The 27575-nt window shown below is 42.7% G+C and overlaps 1 protein-coding gene across 2 annotated transcripts; it reads right to left on the reverse strand.

Annotated features, from left to right (window-relative positions):
- Positions 1–1525: 1525 nt before the first annotated feature.
- Positions 1526–26502, reverse strand: Klhl42 (kelch like family member 42). 2 transcript variants are annotated; one of them, XM_027934243.2, is made up of 4 exons: positions 25986–26502; positions 25165–25697; positions 12452–12645; positions 1526–6988 (listed from the first exon to the last, which is right to left on the reverse strand). In XM_027934243.2, the coding sequence occupies exons 1-4, from the start codon at positions 26034–26036 to the stop codon at positions 6537–6539; spliced, it is 1230 nt and encodes a 409-aa protein (XP_027790044.1). In that variant the 5' UTR covers positions 26037–26502; the 3' UTR covers positions 1526–6536. The 2 variants fall into 2 exon arrangements, with proteins under 2 accessions (XP_027790044.1, XP_027790042.1); XM_027934241.2 differs by having other exon boundaries at positions 25165–26502.
- Between the last annotated feature and the right edge of the window lie 1073 nt (positions 26503–27575).

Genomic DNA, 27575 nt, shown 5'->3' on the forward strand with positions numbered 1-27575 from the left:
CTTCCCTCCATGCACTTCCTAATAACTGTGCTAAAAGGAAGGGCTGTACCCGGGTACAAAGCCAGAACCAGGGGCTCTCAGACTGGATGACCCAGAAACCCACTGCTCCATTGGGGCAGGGAGCCTTGCTATCCCTGACCAGCAAGGAAAAAAAGAGAATGTGTACTTGTTGTTTTTAAGTACTGGTACTCAGGGCCTCACACATGCTAGGCAAGTGCTCTACCACTGAGCTATGTCCAAGTACTTTTTATTTTTTAAAACTGCGTCTACATTGCCCAAGCTGGCCTTGAACCTACCATCCTCCTGCCTCAGCCTTCCAAGTCGCTGGGATTTCAATAGTATACTTTGAATCAATGACAGCTTACATAATTTTCCCTTCTCTCTTTTACAAAGTCCAATTCTTACTCTGCAATGCCTCAGTTTCCTCAACTGTAATGTGGGGGTAAAACTGATATTTCCCACCTGGGATTGATGTGAAACTTAGATGACTGGTGCAGAGTAAGAGCTTGATTAGTGTTGGGCATCGTCCTCCTGTCAGTCATCCTCCCACCATGTGTTGTGGTATAGGGAAATGGTTTAATTACCCATGTATTTGTAGACTGTCTTCTGATTTAGGAGGGATGGACATCCCCTGGGCTTGGGATCCATGAGCCATGTGTCACCTTTATGCAGTTCCTGGCTCAGATCATCTCCCTTGGGGAGAAAGGTAAGTATGTCTTAGACTTTTCTATGGGGTGGTAGTGGACTTTAAATGGGCTCATTGTTGAAGTACATGCAAGGGTGTGTGTGTTGAAATGAACCAAAGGCTGAAAAGAAATGAACGAACTATGGAACAGCATCAGACTGACCCCTTTTGGCGACTTTGACCTCCAGACCCCGTTCCCAGCCTCAAAACCAGAGCCACAACCAACGTGATGCAAAGGCAAGAAGTTGTGTCTCAGCTTTTGAGAAGTGATTAAACGGAAAATGGGAAAAGTTTCAAAACAGAGAGGCATAGAACACGATGGGCCATCGTTGCTAAATTGTGGGATTTAGACTCTGCCTTTTTTTTTTTTTTTTTTGGTACCACAGAATGAACTCAGGGGCTCTCAACCACTCAGCCACATCCCCAGCTCTATTTTGTATTTCATTTAGAGATAGGGTCTCGCGGAATTACTTAGCACCTCACCTTTGCTGAGTATGGCTTTGAACTCATGATCCTCCTGTCTCAGCCTCCTGAGCCGCTGGGATTAGAGGTGTGCGCTACTGTGCCCAGCCTTTTATTCAGAATGCTAAGGACTCAAAGAGTATAGGATGGGGCTAAGGATGGATCCAAGGATGCTCAGGATTCTAAGCCAGTCTTAGATCCCTCTTTTCCAAACCCTCACTGCTGCTCCAGGTACCACTACCCAGTGTGGCTTCAGCAGGATTGCCATCCCCTGACCTCCTTACAAATGACAGCCCCCCCTCCCCTGGGACTCTCCTCTTTCCTCCAGTATCTGACATAGCCCTATGGTGGTGCACAGAACCTAACAGACAACAGACACTGATTCAGAACTATTTTATTTGAAGAAAATTTTCTTCTATAGTTCTAGTTCTAAACAAAATGCTGTCACTGTGAGTGCTTTGCAGGCATTGCATTTAAATGAATCATGATAATGTTCACACTTTCAAGCCACACTTAGAATTAAAGACTCCGTACAACTTTTTTTTTAACAAAGTATCAGTCAAAACAAAACAGAACTATTCATCCTACAGAATATCATTTTTCCTAAAATGACTACTAGATAGGAAAACATCATAGGGACGACCGAAGTGTCCCTATTCTGAAATTGTTTTTAACGACACAATAATGCAAATCACATTTTCCTTTTCTTTATCAATAATAAACCTTGGCAACCATTTGAAAAAGCACCAGCCAACCCTACAAAAGTGATTTCAGCACCCTTTGCTCTTCAAAATGGACCCTCTTTTGTGATTAATGTTTCCTGTAGGAATGGATCAGAACCGTGAGGGCAAAAGTGAAGCAGATGTGCACTGGTGTGCTGTGCCTTGTGTTCCCAAGTTCACACAAAAGGTGGGAAACAAACACTCTTTGGTGAATGAAACCGAAGGGTGGAAAGCTACTGTTGGATAATCATCACAAAGGCAGAATCAACTGATTTTAGTAGTGTCTGAGCGAACATTTATTAATCCCCCTCATGGGAGCGTGTTGGAGGCAAAGCTATACACACAGACAGGCGGAGAGCAGGCTCTCTTCCCTCCTCCTTCCATCAGATCAAGTTGCCAAGCCCTCTGCTACAAAGGCTGTAATGCTTAGCTAATATTTCTAAATAAAGCAGATTACATGTGACTTAAAATGAAGTATAGAGATTATAGTAAGTAGTGAGGGAAAAAAATACGGTAAAAAACTAAACCACAGGATGGGATGTTTGAATTTAAAGAAAAACAGGTTCATGATGATGATGATGATACCATGAAGTCAAAGACAGACTGTGGACCCAGACTGAAGAGGCTGCCAGACCAGAGCAATGTGCCCGAAAGAAGCTAACACCTTTGAGAAGAAAGCCCTGTTTAGACCATTAGAGCAGACATTTACAAGGCTGTAAACTCTTCCAGGTCAGGGACTGTGGCTTACTATTCATGTGTTCCTGGTTCTCAGCATTATCTTGCTCTGATGAGACACTGAAGCATTTCTGGTAATCAGGGAATGGAGATGAATCCACTTGTTGCTTTGAAAGCCATTTCTCAAGGTACCTATTCATGCATTCAAGGCCTTAACTCCTAAAGCAGGGTTGAAAATAGGTTTCATTCCATTCTGATGGATGGGTAAGTGGTATCTGGAAGCATGGATTGGACATGGGTTCTGAGTGCGAATCCTGACCTAGGGAGGGAGGGCCACAATCCTTCATAATGTCACCTTGAAAGAACAGCAGCACAGAAGCCACACACTCTCTGCTGCTCATCTAGGAAAAAGGCATCGAGATGCTTCCCTTTTCCCTTCACCAGGCTGCCTCTTGAGTGGTCTGCATAAGCCACTCTTCACCGAATGCTGTTTGATAAGGAAAAACAAGGCTTTTCTCCTCAATTTACCTCTTGGCCAAACAGAAAGGATCATAACTTTACCTGGACATCAGAAAGCACTGCACCCTTGACGTTCAGTAAGCAACTGTTCATTGAAAGGAAACATTTACTTATTTGTTTTGTAGAGATAAAGAGCTTTGTCTATCACACGATAGCTTTAATTAATATCTAAGGCATTTGGAATTACATGGGATTTTGGCTTTAAAAACTAATAAAGATGGCAGAGTTCAGTTCTCTTTGGTTTTCCTGCTTATGTCTTTCGCTTATTTCCTACTGGTATCCATGTCTCCTTAATACCTTATTATTATGACTTAACCAATACTGTCAAAAACAACCAACTCTTACACATCCATCAGAAAACCTTTTAAATGAGGCTAAAGAGAGAGACCTCTGAAACTAGGCGTTTTTGAAAGTAAAGTCAGAAGGAATGACAGGAAGAAACAACAACCTCTCCTCCACCAGACCATCCTGTGAAGATGGGTACTTCTGGCCAGACAGCTTCCAACTGGGTCCTCCCAGCCACTTCCCTCCCCAGAGAGTAAGTCAGCACCCCTCAGGAGCATCTGGGGATGGGGGAGGATAAAGCATTTAGAGAAGGCGAATGGGAAGAAAATAGATATTAGCAAATTTAATAAAGGACAGTCTTGGGATAAGGGGAGATTTTCATGGAAACATTGCCTTCATTATAGGCAGAGTCTTCAATATAATACTGGCACCAATGAGAGAGCGAGCTAAATAAAAACTACCCTCAAAATGTCAACACAGATGATGCGCACAGCAGGGTGATGTCATAAAAGCCACAGATCTGTTCCTATTACACATTCTATCTTTCACTGCTGGCAGCTGAAAACAAAATCTTGTTAGGAGTCTGTGTATCTTAGAGCTAAAATATACAAGCATACACACACACACACACACATCAAATCAAGCTTATAAAAGAGCTTTGTGGATCAGAGTTTACCTTCACTTGGTCCAAAAAATCTAATTGTCAGCCTTAGGAAAATAGACCCAAAGTATGTAATCAGCAAGAGAATTAACTGGTTGGCAGAAATAATACTGTGGTTTATGTGATGTGATTATGTACAAATTAATCACCTGGGTTCATACTAAATCCACTGGCTAGTCTTCTGAACACCTACGACCTTAAAAAGTTAAACTCTGTAGCAACAAAAATAAATTAAACTTTAAAAGATACATCATGAAAATAGAGGTCACTAGAAATTCAATTCTACAATGTCTATAACTTAAAATGAATCTATTCGTTAAGTATCATTCCTGGGATGATTTCAGTTCAAAGTTGCTTAGAAAGGGGGAAAAAAAAAAAAGCTTAGTACTTGAAAATCAATGGGTATGGCTTAGAAACCCTTAAACAGTGCTATAAGTAGACTACTAATAGAATTATTTGCTGACAAGATACAAAGATTTATCTCCTTGCCCAAAATAAAGGCTTAATCATTTTTGCCTAATATTTCTGGAAAGTCATGCAAATGGGATTTTTGTAACCAGATACTTGAGGCCATGGTTGTAAAGAAACCCTGTAGTGACTGCTTCAACGAACTGAAGAACTCTGGAGCGACTGTTCTCCTTACTGCATCTGCACGGTGAATGGCATGCTGGAGGCACACAGTGTTTGGGAACACGTTTATCTACTGTGACGGTTCTGTTTTTCTAAGGGGCTTTCTTAAGGAGAGGCACGCTGTGACTAAAGTGGTTTTGCCTGCCATTAGTGCAGAAAGTTGGACTCTGGCTCACAGTTTTACTGATTCCATTACAAAATACCAGATAACCTCAGAAAATGTTTTTCAATCAAAATAAAATTTCCATTAGTATGGGTATAGAGTTTTTCGTTGGTGCTTAGTGCTGGGGATTAAACCCAGGCCCTCATGTATGTATGGCTAGTCATGCACTTGGCATACTCTACCCGAGTATATATTTGTAAAGGAATGTTGATCTATGATTGGCAGAAGCTTTTACTCACTGTTAACTGACTTAATGAAATTGCTTGAGTTGTTCACTGCTATTGCTGTGTGAGCCACCTGGGTTCACAACTAAGGTAAGTCAAGCATCTTACCTAATTTCAGAAAGACCACCAGAGGTGGTCAGGGGTGATGGCAAACACCTGCACTCCCAGTGACTCGGGAGGCTGAGACAAGAGGATGTCAAGTTTGAGGCCAGCCTGGGCAACTCAGTAAGACCCTGTCTCAAAATTTTTAAAAATGGCAGGGTGTTGAGAGCACAGTGGGGATGTAACTCAGGGTAAAACACTCTTGGGTTCTATCCCCAGTAGCAGAGGTTAAAAAAAAAAAAAAAAAAAAAAAACAACCAGTGGCCATTTCTCTCTTCTTCCTCTCTTTCTAGCACAAATGTTTTACAGCCACCATCACCTTAATCCACAAAAGCAAAACGTGAACTACAAAGCTAAGATTAGAAAGGTATCCTGATTTAAACGTGATAAACAAAAACTAAGTCAAATACATTCAATAAAAGGAATTCTTAAAGGCAATTTTTTTTTTCTTATTTGGTATTTCCTTCCCTTCCTATACAAGATTCAATTTTAAAAATATATGTTTATAGCCATCCTTTTAAACAATATACCCTCTCTTTTAAACAACATAGTAGGCCTAGAAATGCAATTTATGTGATCCACATAGATCTGCAATATGCCACATATGAAGTAAAGAGGTTTTATCAATCTATTTATTTTGTCATTCATAACTGAAAAAAAAAAGATAAGAAAACTGAGAATGTTTTAAACAAATTTTGGGAGGACTGACTGCTTGCAAGGATTCACTCTAGGGTTCCATCATTGGAGGTTTCCTGAAAAGTAGTGTGCAAATAAAATATATGAACATGGAACCCTATTTTAAACACATTAGAAGTACCTGTGGGTAAGACGGGGAGAGGAGGGAGAATAACAAAGTTATTATCAAGTAAATTGATAATTTAAAGTCTCCTACTTAAGGTACTACTGATATTTAAAGTGACCTAAATAAAACAGATTTTAAAATCATCTTTACCATTCATGTCTATCATTGACTTTGGCCCTTTACCAAGCAGACCCAATGAATCCACTTACTTTTTTTAGTGGTGCTGGGGATTGAACCCAGGGCCTTGTGCATATGAGGCAAGCACTTTACCAATTGGGCTATATTCCCAGCCCCTGAACCCATTTTTTAATGCTAAGTTTCCATCACTGACCCAAGAATATTGTATTTGGATGAAAACATTATCATGGATTTGTTCCCATAATTTAAAAATCAATAATTTAAAAAATAATAAAGTTGGTCTCTTTTTCCACAAGTTTTCAAGTAATTAGTTCAAGTAAGCTTATTTACAGCTGCTACTGGTATATATCCGTGACCTACTCTAGCACACATTTTTTTCCCTTTAGAAATCAGTCTCCCTTTGTTGTTTTTTGTTTCTCCTTTTTTTGGTCTTGAACCAGGTTTGTTTGAAGTACGAAGTCAATTCAGTCATGTTTCTGCTTTATTGGGCAGATAAAGAGAAGAAACCAGCAAGTTATGTCCAAAGGCTGGGAATCGCCGAAATGCTTCCCAGCTATCTGAAAAGATATTGTACTTGAGGAAAACTCGGTGCTCCAAGCTGGTGGACAGGGTCACGTCCCTGCTCATGATGTAGATGCCGTCATTGTGGAGTGCGCAAGTCAAGTTAAGCCCGGATTTGGATGTGTTCTCCTTGAGGTAGAGCCACTGCCGGGTGACAGTGTTGTAGGACTGCACAGTGAGCATGTCCTCGCTCTGGCTGCTCCTCCGATTGGGCCCCAGTTCGTGGAGACATCCCCCCACAATGTAGATGGTTTCCTCCACAGACACCATCTGCTGCTTGCGAATGTGAACGTCACATGTTTCAAAGAGCGTCCAGATGTCTGAAGAGGGGCAGTACTGCAAAATGTTCATGTTTCGGTCTGAAACACAGAAAGAAGCAAATGATGACAGCCATCAGCAACACTGTAGATGACCCAGGCCGTACATAAACCTCTTCTTCCGTGTGCATAATTCCGTCACAAGGAGGAAAAACCCTTTCAGAAAAACAGGTTTGAGAAACAGTTTTCCAAATGGCTGGGAAAAGATACATTTGGGTTCATCCCAATCTACCTCCTGGAAATGCAACTATACAATGAATATAACTTAAAATAAATCTGTTCTTTAAGTATCATTCTTGGGATGATTTCAGTTCAGTTATTAAGGAAAAAAAAAGCTTAGTATTTGAAAATAAATGGATATGGCTTAGAAACCCTTGAACAGTGTTATAAGTACACTATTGGTAGAATTATTTGGTGAAAATAATTTAGAAAATATTTCAGAAAAATAGGCTCATGCGCTTCCCCCCCCAGCCCCGGCCCCCCTTGGGAGAGTCTTAGAGCCAGAGAAACAGCTTTGATTTAAATATAGTCCCTCCTCGCTGGTACCTTCACTCCTGTGAACTATCAGGTCAGGTCAGTGCAGGGGAATCAAACCCAAGATCTTATACCTGCTAGGCAAGTGCTCTACCATTGACCTGCAAACCCAGCCCTGAAGATCCTATCCTGGACAGCTGACCCTAAGAACACAAGTATCTACAAGCTCAGCAGTATCTACAAGGACTGGCAAGAGGAAAGGACACAAAGTTACAAGTCAAGAGAAATGTCAGAGAGTCTCACCTTCTGCCTTGTAACAAGCTACCGACTCACCTGGCTATTCTGCTTCCCAGTTGTAACACAGGAGAAAAAAACTAAGAAAGGCCCACCCTCCCCTGCCCACTTCTAAAGAGATGGTTAATTGTGTGGATGAAATCACACTTGAAAGGTCTCTCTAATATTATTTCTAATTAATAGCTATTTTCTTTAGGGAAAAAGGTTGCCTCTTCTCTCTTTGAAAAGAGCCTGTGAAATTTAGAATATCTAGCTTTTATTTCCTTGGTACTGGGGACTGAATCCAGGGACACTCCACCACTGACCTACATTCCCAGCCTAGCTAGTTTATTTATTTTTGCAGTGCTAGAAATTAAACCCAGGGCCTTATGGATACTAGGCAAGTGCTCTACCTCTGAGCCTCATCCCCAGGCCCTCATCTTATTTTGGAGACAGATTCTCAATAAATTACCCAGGCTGGCTTTGAACTTGCAATCCTCAAGCCTCAGCCCCCCAAGAAGCTGGGACTACAGGCATGCACCATAGCACCAGGCCTAGCTTTTCTTTTTCTTTCTTTTTTTTTTTGGGGGGGGGGGTGGGTGGGTACAGGGGATTGAACTCAGGAGCACTCGACCACTAAGTCCCATCTCCAGCCCTATTTTTTTTAAGTTGTTAATGGACCTTTATTTAATTCATTTATTTATATGTGGTGCTGAGAATTGAACCCAGTGCCTCACACATGCTAGGTAAGTGCTCTGCCATTGAGCCACAACCCCAGCAACCCCCCCCACCTGCACCCGCCAGCCCTATTTTATATTTTATTTAGAGAAGAGTCTCATTGAGTTGCTTAATGACTTGCTTTTGCCAAGGTTGGCTTTGAACTTGCGATCCTCCTGCCTCAGCCTCCTGAGCACAGGCGTGTGCCACTGTGCCCAGCTAGCTTTTTTCTTTTTTTTTTTTTTTTTTAATTGTTTTTTCCTTTTCTCCTCTAAGAAAGAATAAATGTAATATTTTAGTCTCTGAGGAAAAAGAGTGTTATGAGTTATCAGAAAGAATGAACTTTCTGTTTGTTGTTAAACAAACAACAAAAACTCAGGAGTGGAGGGGCAGATCAACTTGGGACTTGGATCACTATTAAAGCATACAGCATTTCAATGGCTACAGAAGCTGTTCAGAAGACAGCTCATTTTCTCAAGGATTTGCCTCTTCCTTCAGCACCCCCCTCTTGAGAAAGAAGGGCCCACCCAGAGTTAGCAATGCTTAAAGAGCTCCACAGCCACATCTGGTCCAGCCAAAGAGCCTCCCAGAAGGGCATGCAGACAGACCACGTCCTACGTGGGCAACTCTGTGTACTATAGAAATTCTAGAATTATTACAGCTTCAGGAAACTGTCCTGATTGATATCTTTGCATATTTCATTTTACTGTAGCCTCTGTGGTAAAACCATTCTAGGAGAGGGGTTTGAGGGAGTTTGGCCACTCATCTGCTAAAAAGTGCTCCTGACTTAGTAACTAGACTCCCCACTAAAGGAATAAAGGACTTATTCTAGTGACAATCCCACTGATTTCTTAGTTCAGGCAACAAGGTCTCTCCATGTCTTCTGTAGAGTTCTTTTTCCTCACTCAGCACACTTAGACTATGTACTGAGGTGATCTTGAGTTGGTGGGATAATCTTTTCATTTAAACTTGATTTTGAAGTTTCACAAATCGTCCTTCTTCCTTCTGTGGTTACTATGACTTTCTGTTGAATTCTTATTTCTTTAGTGCTTGCCAAAGAATTAAAATATCAAATAGCTATTTTGAAGTTATGAATTATTATTTATTGAATTTTAAAAGCCTCACCTAACTTAAGTAGTAGGCAGGCTAAGAACGCAGCTTTAAGTTCTGATATATATTTTTCCCATAACAACTGGGATGACTGAACTACAGGGAACTCTTACAAAGAGCTGGGAAAGCCCATGCAGAGGAGGAGGGCTTCAGAGTGCAAGTAACTGCCCTGAACTCTCATCTTCGAAAACACTTTTGTTTTCAAGACTTACACAAACACCCATCCACCCACATCAACTAACCATCCCATCATGGTCTTTGGCATTTGGAATCCAGGGCAGAAATCACGGTGGGTGGCCCAAGTGAAGAAGGCTCACTAGCAGTGGCTTGTAATGCTACCAAACACACAAGAAGGGCTTTCCTTCTAAAGGACATTTGCTCAGCCAAGGTCATGGAAAAACCAGGAAATCTACCAGCAGAGTATTGTTCAGGCACTGGTGCTCAGCAGTTCCTGGTGATAAGAGAAGTTGAGGAAGGTGTGCACCTTGTGTCAGGCCACAGGATGCATTCCGCATTACTCAGTCTAGGGAGGAATCGGGATTCTTAAAACTGCTTATAGATATATAACAGTTTACGTGCCTGGAGACAGGAGATTGGGGTTGGAGAGGCCATGGCTATCGGAGCATAGAAAGTTGTTCACTGAAACCTAAATAAACACCAAGGTTGAAGGTAAAAGAAGTATCTGCTAAGTCTCATATTTTTTCAATTATTTGCAAAGAAAAAACTGGCAATTACTTTCAGCAGAAGGTCACTAGAGAGGAAATAGCTTCACAAGTGATGACAACGTGGAGTGAAAAAGGGCAGGGGGTGAAGCTGGGGATGCAGCTTACAGGAGGCCCTGGGTTCAACCCCAGCACAGCAAAGCAACAACAAAGCCTTACTCCTTCCAATGCACTCCTCTGCCACCACCTCTCCTTAAGTGTGTGAATACACATACCACACGTAGTAGGTTGAATGGTGGCTCCCCCAAAGATATGTCCACCCACTAATTCTTGAAACCTGGGAGTATATCCTTATTTGGGGAAAAAAAATCTTTGCAGATATAATTAAGGACCTTAAGATCACTCTGGATTACACAGGTGGGACCCTAAATCCAATAACTACACTTATACTAGACAGAAAAGAAGATGCACATGGATAAGAAGGCCACGTGAAAACGGAAGGCAGACTGGTGTTACATAGCCACTAGCCAAGGAATAACAGAAGTGGGGAAAAGGAAGGAAGAATTCTTCCCTAGAGCCATTTGAAGGAGCAGGACCCTGCTGATAACTCTGATTCTGCCTTTTGGTCTCCAGAACCACGAAGAAATACATTTCTGTTGTTCTAGACTCTCAAGTTCATGCTAATTTGTTACAGCAGCAACAGGAAAATAATATACAACCCATCATCCTCCCCACTGAATCAACATTTAAAAAGTATCAAAATATTCTGTCACCAAAAAAAAAGTCAATCAAAATACTTGGCATTTAATTTCTTCCTCTAACATAAGTCCCCCAAACAAGACATTTGGATATGGTGAAAAGAATTTTTGTCATCTATTTGAATTCTATACTAGCACATGGATTTCTGCCCTTTAGGAAGTGGCATATGGCTGCTCGTGGCCTAAAAGAACCTTTTCCATGCCTGTGACCAGGCTGAGTTAGACAGCTCTGTCCTGCCCACACTGTACCATAAAGAAGCATTAGGTTATTTCACTATGTCAAATTTAATGGTAACTCTACTATTCAAGTGTGGCTAAAAGACCTGAGTCCGGTAATACCTTCCTGTAAGTTTTGGAGTCTATACAGTCAAACAGATCAAACACAGAAATTTCCCTGGCCAAGAGATAACTTGGAGACAACTGCTTTAAGGAACAGGGTGGGGGGTGGGGGCAGGTAAAGGAAAGGACACCTCTCCCTGGCTATCCCTCGTTGTTGTCCCTCTCACAACATGCTGTTTCCACCACTGTTACCTGGGATGCTCCCTACCAAGTACAGCAGGATAAAACTTGCTGGAAACATGGTTTATTTTCAAATTACTAATTATAAAATGACATCCAAAACAAAGTGAAAAGTGGGGCTGGGGTGCAGCTCAGTGGTAGAACACTGACCTAGCAAGTGCAGGGCCCTCAATTCAATCCCCAGTTCAAAAAAAAAGAAAAGAAAAAGAAAAGGAAAGAAGGAGGAAAGAGAAGAAACAAAAGGGAAGAAGAAAATATATTGAGCAGTTTCAACAACAAAGGGCTTCCCCAGAGTCAGGTGTGTGGTGCATCCCTGCAGCTACTTAGGAGTCTGAGGTGGGAGGATCACTTGAGCCCAGGAGTTAGATACTAGCCTGAGCAACATAATGAGATCCAGTCTCAAAAAATGAAAAACACATGTACAGTTTAATAGCACAATTGCCTCTTACTGATCAAGAAAAGAATTCTCTAGTATTGATGCACCTCCTAGGACCAATATGAACAATGTGCAAGAGCTGGGCTTCAGGAACCATACCTGATGTGCTTGTACAAATGAAAGCCCACATCTGCCGGAAGGCAGCAGCACCTCAGTGCTGGGTGGGTGGACTGGGTGTGTTTGGGAGAAGGATTCTCAGCTAAAGAACCCTTACAAAGACCTCCCACCCAGAGAGCACCTGAGACCCAAACGACCTCTACAAACCAGGTCCAATCAGGTCATAGCTGACCACAGGCGGTGTTTTCAGAAATATAAGGAAAATATATTTTCTTCATGGCTTCCCCTACCCTATTGGAACTTTCACACTCACAAAGTCATCAAAGGTCCCTCCAATCTAAACCACCCGTCATATGGATTCTCCTTCCTTCAGATGTGTACATATATAATCAATGTATAAAATCACACTCAGCATTCCAGAGTTTCCTCAGCACCCTCCTGCCCTCCCCCAGGCTACTGAAGCTTCCACACAGAACCCTCACTTGGCCCCTCCACTTACCTCTGGTAGTATATCCTCCAATGACATAAATTTTCCCCTTACACTCACACGCAGAGAATTCGGCCAGAGGATTTGGTAAGGGTGCCACAAAATTCCATGCATCCTGCTCCGGATTATAACACTCAACATTAGAAACGGCCTGCCCGCCAATGGCATAGAGTTTTGAATTAACAGCCACGAGTTTGAAGTTAGACCTGAAAAAGAGACACAAGGGACCATTAAAGTCAGTTCTTCTGATCATGAAGTACGACGACGACGGTGTGAACGGCTAAAGCAGAGTGTGGAACCTGAGAGCCAGCTACAGAAAATTAGCTCTCCACGTTGGGGGCCATCCTCCCTGAGGACAGAGGAATGAAAGGACTTCTCATGCTTTACTCTTGTCCCTCAGGCTTCACAGGGATGGCACTTCGTTCCAGCATTAGCAACTGAAGATGAGCAGTTCAATATAACAAGTACTAACCTGGCTCAGCTTCAGGCCAGGAACTGAAGACACTTTATACACTAAAACAGTCGATGCTCTAGGCCCACAGGTTTTACATCCACGGATTAAAAATATTTGGGGGAAAAACTGCATTTACACTAAATGTACAGACTTCGTTTTCCTTGTCATTTTCCCCTAAAAAACGCAGCACAACAATTATTTGCATAGTGTTTACACTATATTAGGTATCATAAATTATTAGAGAGAAAGATGTGCACAGGTTTTATGCAAATACTGTGTCATTTTAATATTAGGGACTTGAGCACCTACAGATTTTGGTATCTGACAGGGTTCTGGAGCTAACTTCCCATGGACACTGGGAGATGACTGTACTTTTTTTTCCAGGGCAGAGTAAATGATAAGGGAGAAAAGCAACCACCCGCCCTTGTCTTTCTCCTCTCAGAATAGTTATCTGTTCTTCCTGCTGAGCGGGATGGCTCTATCTTGGTAGATACAGGCACTGCCTACAAGGACAGGCAGAGACAAAGGTGGCTGGGGAGAGCCCCTTACTACCAATATGCCTGTTCCATTAACCATTCACTGGCACTCCACCTCCACCACAGGGAATCTCACAGATTGCTTCACAACTTACAAATAAGGAGATTAAGCACTAAACTGATTAAAAACACTCCGATCCTGCCAGACGCAGTAGCGCACGCCTATAATCCCAGGAGCTCCGGAGGCTGAGACAGGAGGACTGTTAGTTCAAAGCCAGCCTCAGCAATTTAGTGAGGCACTAAGCAACTCAGTGAGACCCTATCTCTAAATAAAATACAAAATAGGGCTGGGGATGTGGCTCAATGATAGAGTCCCTGAGTTCAATTCCTGGTACCCCCCCAAAAAAAATAAAATTAAAATAAACTGGTTTGAAGCATCATATCCCATATAAAATTAAACACTATTCATAAGCCTCAGATACTAGATAAGTCTCATGACTTTTGAGTTGAAAGATAAGATAAAATCAATTTGTTTCAATGAGCATATGGGACTCACGGGTCCTCTGAAAGCCAGGAAGGATAAATATTTGGGAGTACTGAGTCAGTCGGCTGTGATACATGCACCCGTCACAAGCGAACAAGAGGCTGAGGAGCAACAAGAGGCAACTGGAAAGGACCTGGCCTCAAATCAGGAACCCCCAGGTCAAGATCCAGCTCTGCTGACAGCCACGTAACTCAGCCTGACCCAGACCAATTCACATCCTAGTCTCTAAGGTAGGATGATTTGCATCACAAGGGGTCACAATGTTTACCTCAAACGCTCATCAGGTACTGAGATAGGACACTGGGTTTTTAAATTTTATTTATTTATTTATTTTAGGACAGTGTTTTTTGACATTTTTTTGCTTTCTGTTGTGCGAAATACAGATGCTAGGTCAAGTGAATTTGCAGGCCAACACAAGGCTCAAAAATAACAATATGCTAGGAAGGAATGGGACTACAAAAGGAAAACAAAACAAAATTATGTAAGAGTAGATCACGAAGCAGCAGTAAAGAGGCCTGAGCTTGGTCTCCTGATAGGTGTTCCATAAACACGGATGCCTCGTGAGACAGAAGAGACGTTACTAATAACCTACTAAAAAGTTAAGATTTTTAAAGGGTGCCTATGATGTTTACCTTTAAAATGTGTTTTCATTTAGTTTTATTTTTCAGATCAGAGAGTGAACAGAGTACTCTTCAACAAGAGCTCACACTGTCCATTAAACCCAGCCAGCCATTCAGTCTCTCATGCCAACAGACTCCACCAGGGTGGCAGTTCCTGGGGGGTCCCTGATTCATGCTGCTTGCCTTTCCTGCTGCCAATGGTCCTTAAAATCCAACCAAGGTGCCCTCTCTGTGTGTGCAAATTTGGGGAACCAAAGGAAGTCAAGCTAGTAAATAAGCACTAAATTTTACCAGCCCTCAATTTGTTTTTGCTCCCCAAAGGTACACAGATAGTAAATTTTGTAAGATCAAAACAGTTTTTGCTATTCATCCAGCATGATCATTTGTCCTAAGCAAACAGGTAAGGGGCTTCTTTCTGAGGCTGAGTGACTAAGCAGTTAAAAAGTAAACAATTCCATTTCTCGGCATCCCAACCTGCTCACACTGATTTAAGAGAAGAGAAATACTTTACTCATGTGGGATTTAAGATGAAACTGCCACCTCAACACAATCACCATTGAAGAGGCATACCATAAGGGTTCTAACTCCAGGCTTGCACAGAAAAAGCTTATTGCTGAACATCTTGAAGGCCTTGGGACATCACCAAATCTCAGTTTATCTGTGCCTCAGTTTTTCCATCTGAGAGGTGGGGATAAGAGCATAGTGTCTGGCACTCAGTAAGGGGTGAAAAGGACAGCACTTGCAGAAAGAAGTGCCACTCTCTGTTGGCACTCTGGGGGTGCTTTTCTGTGTCCTAAGGCTGTGTTTCTCGAACTTGGGAAGGTTGGTTTCTTATTTGTCAACTGCAGCAGTCACTGGCCAGGATATATGTGGAACTCTGTAAAGTGCTCTCTCATCTACAGATTCTTGCCATTTGGCACCTCATTTCCAACTTCCCAAAAATACTTCTAGTCTTCAACCCCTGAAGTGTAAAGATGTGCATCCAAGCTGTCAATTACTTTTATTTATTTATTTTTTGGTGCTGGGGATTAAACCCAGGATGTTCTACCACTGAGCTATACCGCCAGCCCTTTCCATTTTTTTTTTTTTTTTTAATTTTGAGAAAGGGTCTCACTAAGTTGCCCAGGCTGGCCTTGAACTTTCAAACCTCCTGCTTCAGCCTCCTGAGTAGCTGGGATTAAAGGCATGCACCACCTGACTGGCATATCAATCACTTTTAAAAATGATCATTTCTACAGTGTTTTCCTCATATTGATCCCTAATATACTATGGTTAAAAAAATTTAAAACCAAATTACAAGTAATTTGTCATGGCTACATACTTGATTCACTTAATTCATAGAAATATATAGAAATGCAAATGAGAAAAATTAGAAAATACAGCAATTTAATTTCTACTTCATTTACAAGAAATAAAAAGCTCTTTAGGGCCATATGTAGTGGTACACGCCTACAATCCCAACTACTTGGGAGGTGGAAGCAGAAGGATCACAAGTTCAAGGCCAGACTAGACAACATGGTGAGACCCTTTTTCAAAACAAAATTTTAAAAAAGTTCAGAATGTAGCTCAGTGCCCAAGTCCCTGGGTTCAATCCCCAGAACCACAAAACCAACCAACCAAGGAACAAATAAAAATACAATAAGAAGAAAACTCTTCAGGACAGCGACACAGTCCCCAGCACCAATTAAAAAAAAAAAAAAAAAAAAAGCAACCTCTTCAAATCCTCATGTAACCTGAAACATGCTAAATCTAGTGCACAGATATCAATGATTAATATACAACCACAGGTAGGCACGGTGCCACAGAAATATCCAAGCTGCTTAGAGCCTCGCCTTGTGATCCTGTGGAGATTAATTCAACTCTTCGAACCTCAGTTCTCTCTTTGAGAAAAAGGGGTCATTAATAGGACCTCTCTCACAGAGATGCCGTGAGCATGAAGTATGAAGTGGGACCTGAGTAGTGACCACAAGCCCTGACCCAGAAGAATATCAGGAAATGTAAACCACCGTGGTAACTTACTCCACAGAGAAGTTTGCTAGAGTCAAAATTTGGGTGAAAAGCTAGGATCCTTTCCCAACCACACAGGTGATGACCATTTAGTGTGCACGCCATCTGGACCCTCTCGTCCCACCCTTTCTCCTTCCTCTGCTTGCTGTTTCCCTATGTAGTAACCTCCCCACCTCTGAGAAATTCAAAAGCAAAAACACAAATTGCTATTTATACTGTTGGTTACAATTAAACTGGGGGAGGGATGAACAGACAACCCTTTGCTTTGCACTATTCCTGCATTCACTGCAACCACCACCATGGTGGGTAAAACCTGCCAAAGCTTCACATTTCTAGAAATGCCCTGCCAATATTTAAGCTGGCTGTGAGGATCAGGGACAGCTTGGGAAGCATTGGGACTGACCACTGTGATCCCATCTCTGCCGGGGAAAAGTGTTTGAGAAGTCTGTCCCTAAACCTGCTGTGCTCACTTCCAGCAGGAAGACACACCCCAGCTCCATGTTCACAGCAAAAGTTCAGTGTCGTGGAAGAGACCAGAGACGACTTTGAAAAGCAGAACACTAATAAACCTACTTCAGTAACAGTGGCCAGTTCCTGCAAGTTATTGCTAATTAAAGCGAGCAGGGAAAGCAATTTTGTGGTCACACAAGCTTTTACATGATGAGTTATATCCCGAAGACTCCTGAGATCAAATTCCTGTTCAGACAATAAGGCAGTGTTGCACCCCTAAACTTGAAAGAGACCTCTCAAAGAATGATACTCACTTGCATTGTCCTTTTCAAGCAAGTGGGCGCAGTGCTCAAGGTTTCTTTCTTACCCACTGCTGGTCACACGGCACCATGTTCTGCAGGTGCAAAGAGCTATATAAAAATCTTTCAATTCTGTCATTGAAGATTCTGGATCACTGCTTGGTTCAGTTCCCAAGGTAAGTGCGCCACTCAGAGTTTGACCCCTTCATCAAAGTAAAAGTCAGTATGGACACATCCCAAAAGCAGTCATTGCCAAAAGTGAATCAAGGTAGATTTGAAATGCTGTGTAGCCAGAGGCCAAAACCTGTCTTTCTCACTCAGGGTTCCAAATTTCTTCCAGAGAAGAATCTGTCCTGAATGCATTATCCAGGAACAATCCCCTTCCAGGTTTTATTTTTACTCGTCTCATCATTCAAATTTGATTTTAAACTCACTGAGGCCAGGAAACCATAAACATCTGTTTCTCTTTCCAGTAGTGATGGGGAAAGTGCTTTGGTGAAGCTGAGACTCATATGGTGACATTTTAAAAATGAATATAGTAGTACAAAAAGCACGACGCTTTATATCTTGAAAGGAAAAGAAAATTTAAAATTTAAATACAGGGAAAAATTTTTTGCAATGAAGATGATCACTGCAGCTGGGCAAGGTGGCATACACCTGTAATCCCAGACTTGGGAGGCTGAGGCAGGAGGATCTCAAGTTTGAGGCCAACCTGGGCAACTTAACAAAATTCTGTTGGGCTGGGGATGAAGTTCTGGCTTTAGTCTCCAGGAACACCAAAAAACAAAACAACAAAACAAATAAACAAACAAACAAACAACAAAAAAAACCAGACTATATGAAAATAATAAAGGAAAATTTTCCAAAGGACTAAAAGAATTAAATATATGAAAAAACAATTTTTTTTTCTAGCTACAAGCTATAGCAGTCTCCTCTTATCCAACCCCCAATGGGATACATGAAGCCACAGACAATACCAAACCCTATAATAATGCCTTTTCTATTTTAACTAAGCACTTATCACACACTATGGCCATAATTTTTACAGTTTTAGGTGCAACAGCAAAACTAGCATGAATTTCTTTTTCTTTCTTTCCAATTTCACAAATAGATTTATTCTTACTATAGATCTTAGCAACCTCAGCATACGTTCTTTTCTCTTTCCTTTTTAAATAGAGAACATCTATTCCTTTAAGGACAAATATTACAGTTTCTCTGTGACATATACTAATTGTATCACTATTCTTATACACTGAAGTCATTATTAAGTTTAAAAAAGGTTACTTAAACACAAGCACTGCAATACCAAGACTGTTGATAACTACTAAATGACTATGGTGACTAATGGGTGGGTAGTGTATACAATGTGGATACATTGGACAAAGGGACAATTAATTCATGTCCTATGCAGAAAGGAGCAGGATGGTGTGAGATTTCATCACTCTACTCAGAATGACATCAATTTAAACTTACAAATTATTTCTGGAATTCTCTGCTTAACATCATCAGACCAATGGTCACTAAAACCAAGGACATCCAAACCTCTGATAAGGGGGACCCTACTGTGGATAAAACTATTAATTTTCCTCTAATCTATAAATACCACGTAATTCCAATCAAAATTCCTATAGAACTTGACAAGTTGACTCTAAAAACTTAACTGAAAGAGAAATGTGCAAAAAATAATGTGTTCCTCATCTTTATGTAGCTGCAACCAAAATGTCTAACAAGACCAACTCAGAAAGGGAAAAGTTTATTAGGGACTGACAGTTTCAGAGGTGCTGCTCAAGACTGGCTGACTCCATGGCTTTGGGCCCAAGGTGAGGCAGAACATCATAGTGGAGAGGTGGTGGTAGAGGAAAGAGGGCCACTTCATGGAGACCAGGAAGCAGAGAAAGAGGATGGAAGGGGCCAAAAAGAAGATGAACCCTTCCAGGGCATGCCCTCAGTGACCCACCTCCTCCAGCCATGCCCCACCTGCCTACAGCTAACACACAGTCCAAACTATTTTGGAGTGATTAGGATATAGCTCTCATAATCTAATCATTTCACCTCTGATTATTCCTGCATTAACACAGAGGCTTTGGGGGGACATCTCATATCCAAATCATAATATCCTACCCCTGGCCTCCAAAAGATCATGTTTATCTTACAATGCAAAATCCATCTCCAAGAGTCTCCATAGTGTTAACAGTCCAAAAGGCCAAATCTAAAGTCTTTTCTCAGACTCAAGGCAGACTCTTGGCTATGAGCCCCTATAATGATCAAAAGTAAGTTACACATGTCCAATATACAATGGCACAGAGTAAATATTTGCATTCTAAAAGGGAGGAATAGGGGTATAGAAAGAAGGGATAGGACCCCCCCAAAAAACTGAAAACCAGCCAAGGAAACATTTACTATAGCTCTACCTCTGGCATCTGGGGCACAAGGTGGTAACATGTTCCCTCCCAGGGGCTGGAGCAGTCTGGCTCCTTTGGCCTTACTTGTTGCAGCGCTCATGGCTTCTCTTAGCCTGGCACTCTCTGCAGACAGCAGGTTTTCTTGGCAGAGAGCACATTACAGGCATCTCTTAATTCCTTGGGTCTCCATTCCAGCTTTGGCTTCATCTTCACAGCTTCATACACCTCTCTCTCAGAGGCAGCCCACCACTCTCTCAGGAATTCTGACCCTATATTTTGCCTGGCCTTCCAGGCCTTCCTTTGAAGTCTTGGTTGAAGTCTCTATGACCCCCTAACTCAAGCATCCTGCATTCCGGCAGATCTAGCACAAGGACAATGCCAATGTCTACTGCCAGCTTTACCAGTAGCTGAGCCCTCTGAGAGCACCGCTGCAGCAGCCTCTGAATAACTAGGCAACTGAGTATAGTGAAACAACTTTGCAGGCCCTCCCCATGTGAGAAGAGTGCTCCTGCAGTCTATTCTCAAAGGAACTTGTACCTTTACACCTTTGAGCCTGTGGTGGGTGTGGTCTTGATAATTCCTGAGAAGGCCCTCAAGGTATCTTTCCTATTGCCTCTGTGCATCACTTAGCATCATTTTAGAGGTTATAATCTCTTCAAAACTACACTTTCCTTGTCCCCAGTTTTACACACTTTTCCAGCCAAACTGCAAGTTTTTAAAGTCCTGTTCTATTTTTTTCTTCTGATTCTCACAGTAAACATGGCTAAAAACCAGTGGCAATACCCATGCCGCCACCTGAATGCTGTGCTTCCTTGAAATTTCTTCCACCAGGTTAATCAGTCCATCATCTTTACATATGGAGTCATGTGAAGTCTCAGGACATGGGCAAAATGTAGACGAGTTCTTTGCCAAAATAGAATCCCTGTTTCCCTCTAAAACCTCATAAGCACAGCCTTTACAGTCTGCATTCTTATCAGCATTCAGGTCTTCTCAGTTCTCACCAGAACCCACCCATTAAGCCCCAATCACAACATTCCAGGGCTTCTCCAGCTGGCATCTTCAAACTTTCAAAACTCCTCCCACAACCAGGTCCAAAGGCTTCTGAACCACATGAACAGGCTAGTCACAGCCACAACCCCACTTTTCAGTACCAATAACTCTATTAGTCAGTTTTACATTACTATGACCAAAATACCCAACAAGACCAACTTAGAGGAAGAAAAGTTTATTTGGGGTTCACAGTTTCAGAGGTTAGGTTCACTACACGGTTACCTGACTCCATCACTTTGATCTCAAGGTAAGGCAGAACAACATGATAAAAGGATTATTGCATGGAAGGCACCTCATCTCATGGAGGAAGCAGAGATGGTAAGAGTGGGAAAGGGGCCAAAGATTGATGAACTCTTAGAGGATTTTTACCCTCATGACCCACTTCCCCCAGTCATGCCCATCTGCCTATTGCTACCACTCATCCCATTCCAATTAGGATGGACTGATTAGATTATGGCTCTCATAATCTAATCATGAGCCTTTTGGGGGTTGTGGGGGGTGGCACCAGAGGACAACACCTCATATCCAAACCATTACAAAGAGTAAAATTAATTGAAACAGAAAAGAGGTTTCAGTTCCACCAGACAATAAAACATGTTAACAAACTACATTAATTTTAAAATGTAGCACTGATAAAGGAATGATCACTTTGCCAAACTGAAAACACTTTTTACGAAAACAAATCCCACTTTCAGATCTAAATGAAAAAAGGCCATGCCATAAGATAGAACATGATACAAATCAGTATTTGTATATTTTAGCTGTAGAAGACTTTCCTTTGGAAAACACAAAACTAATAGGACACGTAACAAATCCAACTTCAAAAAACTTAAAAGTTTCTTCATGTAAGAAGACATTACAAATCTGAAGTCTAAGACTGATGGGTCACAGGTTAATGCTAGGCTGCATTTTATTTGCTCTACAAGGTTTTTGTTGTTGATTGCTTTTTTTTTAAAATAAAACTAATTGCCAACATATAAAACCTGGGATATTTGGATATATAGCAATACCATTTCCTCACTTCCACTTGGAAATAACCAGATGTGGCTGAGAGTAGAGCCCACTTTTCTGGGGAGAGTAGTTCTCGGGATCATCAAAACTCCCACCCATCATTCTATTCATTCACTTCACCTCCCTGACCACTTTGGAACTTCATTTTTGAATCATATAAAACAAAAAATAAAAGCATGGAGAAATATTCTCAATATGACCTAATATACAAGAAAAATATGTATATATAATTTCTAAAATGAATATGAAAAAGGTAAGCGAATTTTTAAAACACAACAATGATTATTTATTTACAAAATAAGTACAAATATCCAATAAACATATGAAAAAGAAAGTCTTCTAATCAGGGGAAATCACACCCGTATTTTTGTCTATTAGAATGGGAGGAAAAGATGATAATATCTCATCTTGGCAAGAGTCTATGGAATTGTCATGTTCAAATGCTATTGATTGGAAAGGACACTAGAACATTTTTTGATAGGCAATTTGTCAAGAGCTACCAAAATTTAAAATGTTCATGCACTTTATTTTACCCCACCTACCCAGGGATTTCAAGATTTTGACATAGGGAATTAAGTCACATGCATCTACTAAGATACATATATACTAAGAAGTTCAATTCAGCATTGCTTATCATGGCAAATGGAAGTGACCTAAATGTTTATGAATAAAGGAAAGGCTAATTACACTAAGGTATACCCACAGGCTGGAATGCTACACAAGACAGTGGTAAATCTGCATTTGTTGACACAGAAAAAACTCAGATACAGTGTACTATTAAGTGGAAATATTAAATAATTAGCATAAACAAATAATTTTAGAGGAAAAATAAATACGTATAAAGTGATATTCATCCTGATGATAAATATACTATATAGTTATACATTAACTACTAAGTGAGTAATGGGGTGGGTAGCATATACAGCATGGATACACTCAACAAAAGAATTATTCATATCCTAGGCATATTCAGGAATATACATACATGTTTTCCCTATTGTTAATTATTATCAATATATAAGTAAATACATGTTTACAAACTTATAGTACATAAATTTAATATACATCTACAGATACTTAAATTTTTTCATTCTAAACTTTTTCAAGTCATTTGTAGTTTTGGGGGTTTTGGTACTGGTGATTGAACCTATAGGCATTTTACCATTGGGCCACATCCTCAGTCCTTTCTATTTTTTGAGACCAAGTCTCACTAAATTGATCAGGGTCTCACTTAGTTGTTGAGGCTGGCCTTGAACTTGCAATCCTCCTGCCTCCACCTCTTGTCACTCATTTGTAGTTTTTCTAAGAAGCATGTCCTTGTATATTACTTAATATTTTTCTTCCAAGTGGACAGAAAGAGCATTCCTAAAAAAAAAAAAAAAAAAGACTGCCAAGGATTTATAAAGAAAAAAAAAAGTCTGAGGTGTAGTGTTAGTGCTACAGTGCTAAGGATGGTATATTGAGTATAACTTGATATACCTAGAGACATATAAAAAAGGTAATAGAGAACTTGAGCCTTCCATCCCTACCGAGCATCGCCTATAGCTATCAAATATTCCTTTGTTGCTTCAATTAAGGCTCTTAAAACTGAGGTAGGATGTGTAGCTCACATCCTACTGCACAAATACATAAATAAAGGTGGGTGTGGTGGCACCTTACTGTAATCCCAGCTACTCAGGAGGCTCTCAAATTTGAGGACAGCCTGGGCAATATAGTAAGAACCCATGTTGAAAATAAATAAAGCTCTTAAAATCTCTTTAAAAATAACGTATTTAAAACCAAATTGTAAACATGAAATCTCAATGACGTAAACAATGCATTAAGAAGAGGCTGGACTAAAATGTGCCAAGCTGGAGATACTTCCTCTAGGAGGAAGGAGTAGGAGTGATAGTCTCTCTACTCCTTCATTTTTTCAGTTTTCTATAACCACACAGTATGTTTATCATCAGGAAAAAAAACAAAAAAGCACACTTTCCCAAATGAATTTATATTATGGTAGAAATAAAGCCAGTGCTCCCCCAAATAATCTCTGACATAGGGGGATCCTCGAGTGGAGTATATATATATAATGGATGTCCCATTACTGTTCAAACTTTCTTTGTCTGGCTATGAGTTCCCCAATTCTTTGCTCTACATGTCAGGCAGGGACCAGGGTGGTGCTTGAGATGACAACAGGTAGCCTGGAAGAAAGGTATTCATTTCTTTCCTGGATCACATTGATTCTTCTTCCCACTTCTGAATAATGGATTGAGGCATCTTGGGCCCTACCATCTTATTTCCTACCCCTTCCTTCCTTTAGTTGTCCTCTGCTCTTATTTTTATCTTTCTTTCCTGGCTCCTCTCCCTACCTCCCCTCCCACCACCACCCCCAAGTTTCTCCTTTTTGAGTCTTTTCTTCAAGTCTCCCAAGAACTGGTAGGAGGGATCTGCAGAATGGGAAAGGAGATGGCTGCGTTGGATGGAAATACATTTGGCACCCTATATCTGCAGGTTTCGCATCAACTCAACTCAACCAACTGTGGGTGGAAAATGTATGGGGGTACTTCATCTCTACTGAACACGCACAGACTATCTTGTCATTATTCCCTAAACAATATGGTATAACAACTATTTACACAGCACTTACACTGTGTTAGGTATTATAAGTATTGGGGAAATGATTTAAAGTATACAGGAGAATGTGCACAGATTATATGTGAGTACTGTGGCCATTTAATGTAAGGGACCTAAGTATCCACACATTTTGGTATCTGAGGGAGTTCTGGAATCAATCTCCTACAGATACCAGATACTAAGTGGACTGTGATCCAATTCTGTAGTTGACCACTGCCAGGCTCAAGTTTTGGGTCAATGATGATGGCTGTCTGGGAAGAAAGGAAGGAAGAAGTAAAAGAAAGGAAAACTAAGAGAGGCAATCCTATATAGTACATATTTATAACTCCCTAAAAAGGATCTTCTGGTCCCAAATTGTCTTCCCAGTATGGAAGGCTTCAAAGTCATGGATAACAAAAATCTCCCAAAGTCAGTGTTTTAAATCACTGTCCAGTGTGTCATTATAATCAGGATCAGATGCTAAAAAACAAAAGTTAAGAAAAATGAAAGACCAGTTTTCTTTTAAAGTATCCTGGGAAACCACATCACCTTTCCACTAGGAGAGAAGCAAAAAAAGCAGTTTTAACTAAAGGCACAATACCTGAGAGAAAATCACTCAGCTAGTTGACCTCACTGAAGCCTCTTCTTCCTTGCAAGTTCTCAGTTCACTGGAACTGTGCCAGAGTCAAGGCCAGCAACACTCCTGAAGATGTCATTCCCACCTCAAAGCACCCTCTGTGACGGCCCAGTAAACACTGGGGAATGAACGAACAAACAAGTGAACGAAGAGAAAGAAGCAGACTCTGCTGGGGGCTCTTACCTCTTCTGGTTCATGGAGGCCACCTGGAGCCACTCGTTGGTGCTGGGGTTGTAGGAATGTGCAGCGGAGATCTCCTGGCTAGTGATTCTGTACCCGCCCACTATGAAGAGGTAGTTGTCCAGGATGGCTGACCCATAACCCCTGACATTCACCAGATCGGGAGGAAGGTTATTGGCCAGCGGGAACCAACGCTCAGTCATCTCCTCATACCTGAGCATGGACGGGGGCTCTCCCTGGTAGGGATGAGGGGCCAGGGGTCCTCCCAGGAAGTCCCCCAGGGCTACAAGGACAGGAGTCCCAGTCATCCGGGCCTCCCTCAGCCTCTGCTTCAGGCTGATGTCCCCCGGAGCTTGGGGAGGAGACACCAGGAGGTGGAACTGGGGCTTGCACAGCACCTCGTGGAAGTGGACGACCATGAAGCGCAGGCAAGCCTCCTGCAGGTCTGGAAGCCCGTACACCTGCGCCAGGCGGTACATTTCCAGGCAGTTGTTGAGCCGCACTTGGGACAGCAGCAGCTGCAGTAGGGACGTGACCTGCAGGAAGGAAGCTGCTTCCACCAGCTCAGACAGCAGGCTCACCTCGTCCATGTCCTCTTCCTCCTCCAGCCCTCCGCCCTTCTCCCCCCGCGGGCCCAGGAGCCAGCCTTCGCGGGCCCCGCCGGCATTGATGAAGTCCAGCACCAGCCGCAGGCCCGGCGCGCTGAGGCCGCGCAGCTGCTGCACCTCTGGGCCGCCAGCTTCCTGGCTCAGGGCCTCCCGCATGCCGGAGCGGTAGAGGGCGCGGAAGTAATCGCTCTGCTCGATGAGCTTCCTCTTGCTCACCGGGTAGCAGCGGTCCTCCAGGCGGATCTGCACCATCTCCTCCGCCGACATGGCTGGGGCCCCGGGGGTCTGGGGGCTCCCCGCCAGCTCTGCGCGCTCGTCTCCCCGCCCCCACGCGCTCGCCTGGTTCCGGGTAGGGCGCGCCGAGGGATGGCGGCCCGGCAGGAGCAGGAGGCAAAGGGCCGCCCGCTCCCGCGCTCTGCCGGCCTCTCGGACAGTCCCTCCTCTTGGTGTCCGCCGGGGCCGTGGCTCAGCCTCGCTCCCTCAAAGCGACGGCCCTGCCCTCCAGTTCTCTCTCAGCACCAAAAAAGGCCCGGCTGCCCCGCACCGGGCGTCCTAGCTCGGGTTCTCCCGGGCGGCGTCAAGCGGGAAGGGAATCCCAACCCCCAGCCTGCAGCCTCCTCCCACGCCGCCCTTCTCACTTCCGCCGGCGGGACCCCTGCAGCCGGCGAGAACTGCCGGCTGGATCCGGCTTTCGGGCAGAGCGGGCGAGCTGCAGGCCTCGGACGCCGGGGCTGCAGACGCGCAGGCGGCAGAGGCAGGAGGGCGCGCGTCCCCGCAGCTTCCCCGCCCGCCTGGGCGCACTGGCTCTGCCTCCTGCCGGGGGCTGCGGAGATGCTAGCGGGGTGCGGGTGGGGCAGGGAGCACGTAGTAAGGCAGACTGTGTTTCTGTTCCGTGCTGCTTTACAAGAGCGAAAGAAAAAGGAAGGAACGTGGAAGGAAAGGGATGGAGAGAATCTCGGATCCAGAGAATGAAAACGACATCAAATCGGGGTCACCGCCCATTTGGCCCAATCGGCATCATGGGCTGAGAGGCACTTAAATCGTCACTGGACCTTGGCACCTAGGTCTGTGTTTGTCGTGTAGAAGCCATCTTGCAGAAGGCCCAGGAAGATTGGCCCCAGGTTCTGCAGGGTTCAGCTCCTGAGGTGCCCAGTGCACGGGTCCAACAGGGTGGGGAGTAGGGGGCAGTGCATTTGCCCTTGGGGCTCCTTGTCTTCTCTATGTTATTAAAAGAAAGATGGAAGTACAACTTAGCTAAATAAAGTTAGGTCGCGTGCCTTTTTTCTTCTAAAATCTTGGTAACAGGTTCCTGCTTCAGGTTGCTTGGGCTAACCAATACGGAATGTTACCTTTGGGCAGAGGTCTGGCCGCTTATGCTCACATCTGCCTACAGGGGTGACTTTTTCTTGCCACCCACTTCCCCTACATACCCATACCCCATCCACTGAAGACTGTTAGGGAAGACCAATTATTCCCCATCTTCCAGAACATGGGAGTAAGAAGGCTTACTCCAAATAATAAGGACCTTCTTGTGTTGCTTATGAGACATAAATGAATCCTAGAAGAGGGTAGAGAAAACTATTGTTAGATTGGGGTGTTACCTACAAACGAGAAGAGACCATTATTTTGGATTGAGCTTCTGCTCTAGGCCCCAACAGACCAGGCAAAAAATCAAAATGGAGTCAGAGTGAAGTTCTGTGTCAAGTTGAAACTAAGCTGTTTTTCTGACCTTCCAAGAAATCAGGATTACAGTGATAACATCCAAATTTCCAAACAAGCCAGTTCCAGTTGACAGAATTCTTACAC

The sequence above is a fragment of the Marmota flaviventris genome, chromosome 3 (genome assembly GCF_047511675.1).
Source record: "Marmota flaviventris isolate mMarFla1 chromosome 3, mMarFla1.hap1, whole genome shotgun sequence".
NCBI lineage: Eukaryota > Metazoa > Chordata > Mammalia > Rodentia > Sciuridae > Marmota > Marmota flaviventris.

Coding starts and splice junctions, on each gene's coding strand:
- Klhl42 (XM_027934241.2), bottom strand. CDS start 26,036: ATGTCGGCGGAGGAGATGGTGCAGATCCGCCTGGAGGACCGCTGCTAC. Junction 12,646..25,164: donor GCCTCCATGAACCAGAAGAG/GTAAGAGCCCCC, acceptor TCTCTTTTTCAG/GTCTAACTTCAAACTCGTGG. Junction 6,989..12,451: donor TGGAGGATATACTACCAGAG/GTAAGTGGAGGG, acceptor TCTGTGTTTCAG/ACCGAAACATGAACATTTTG.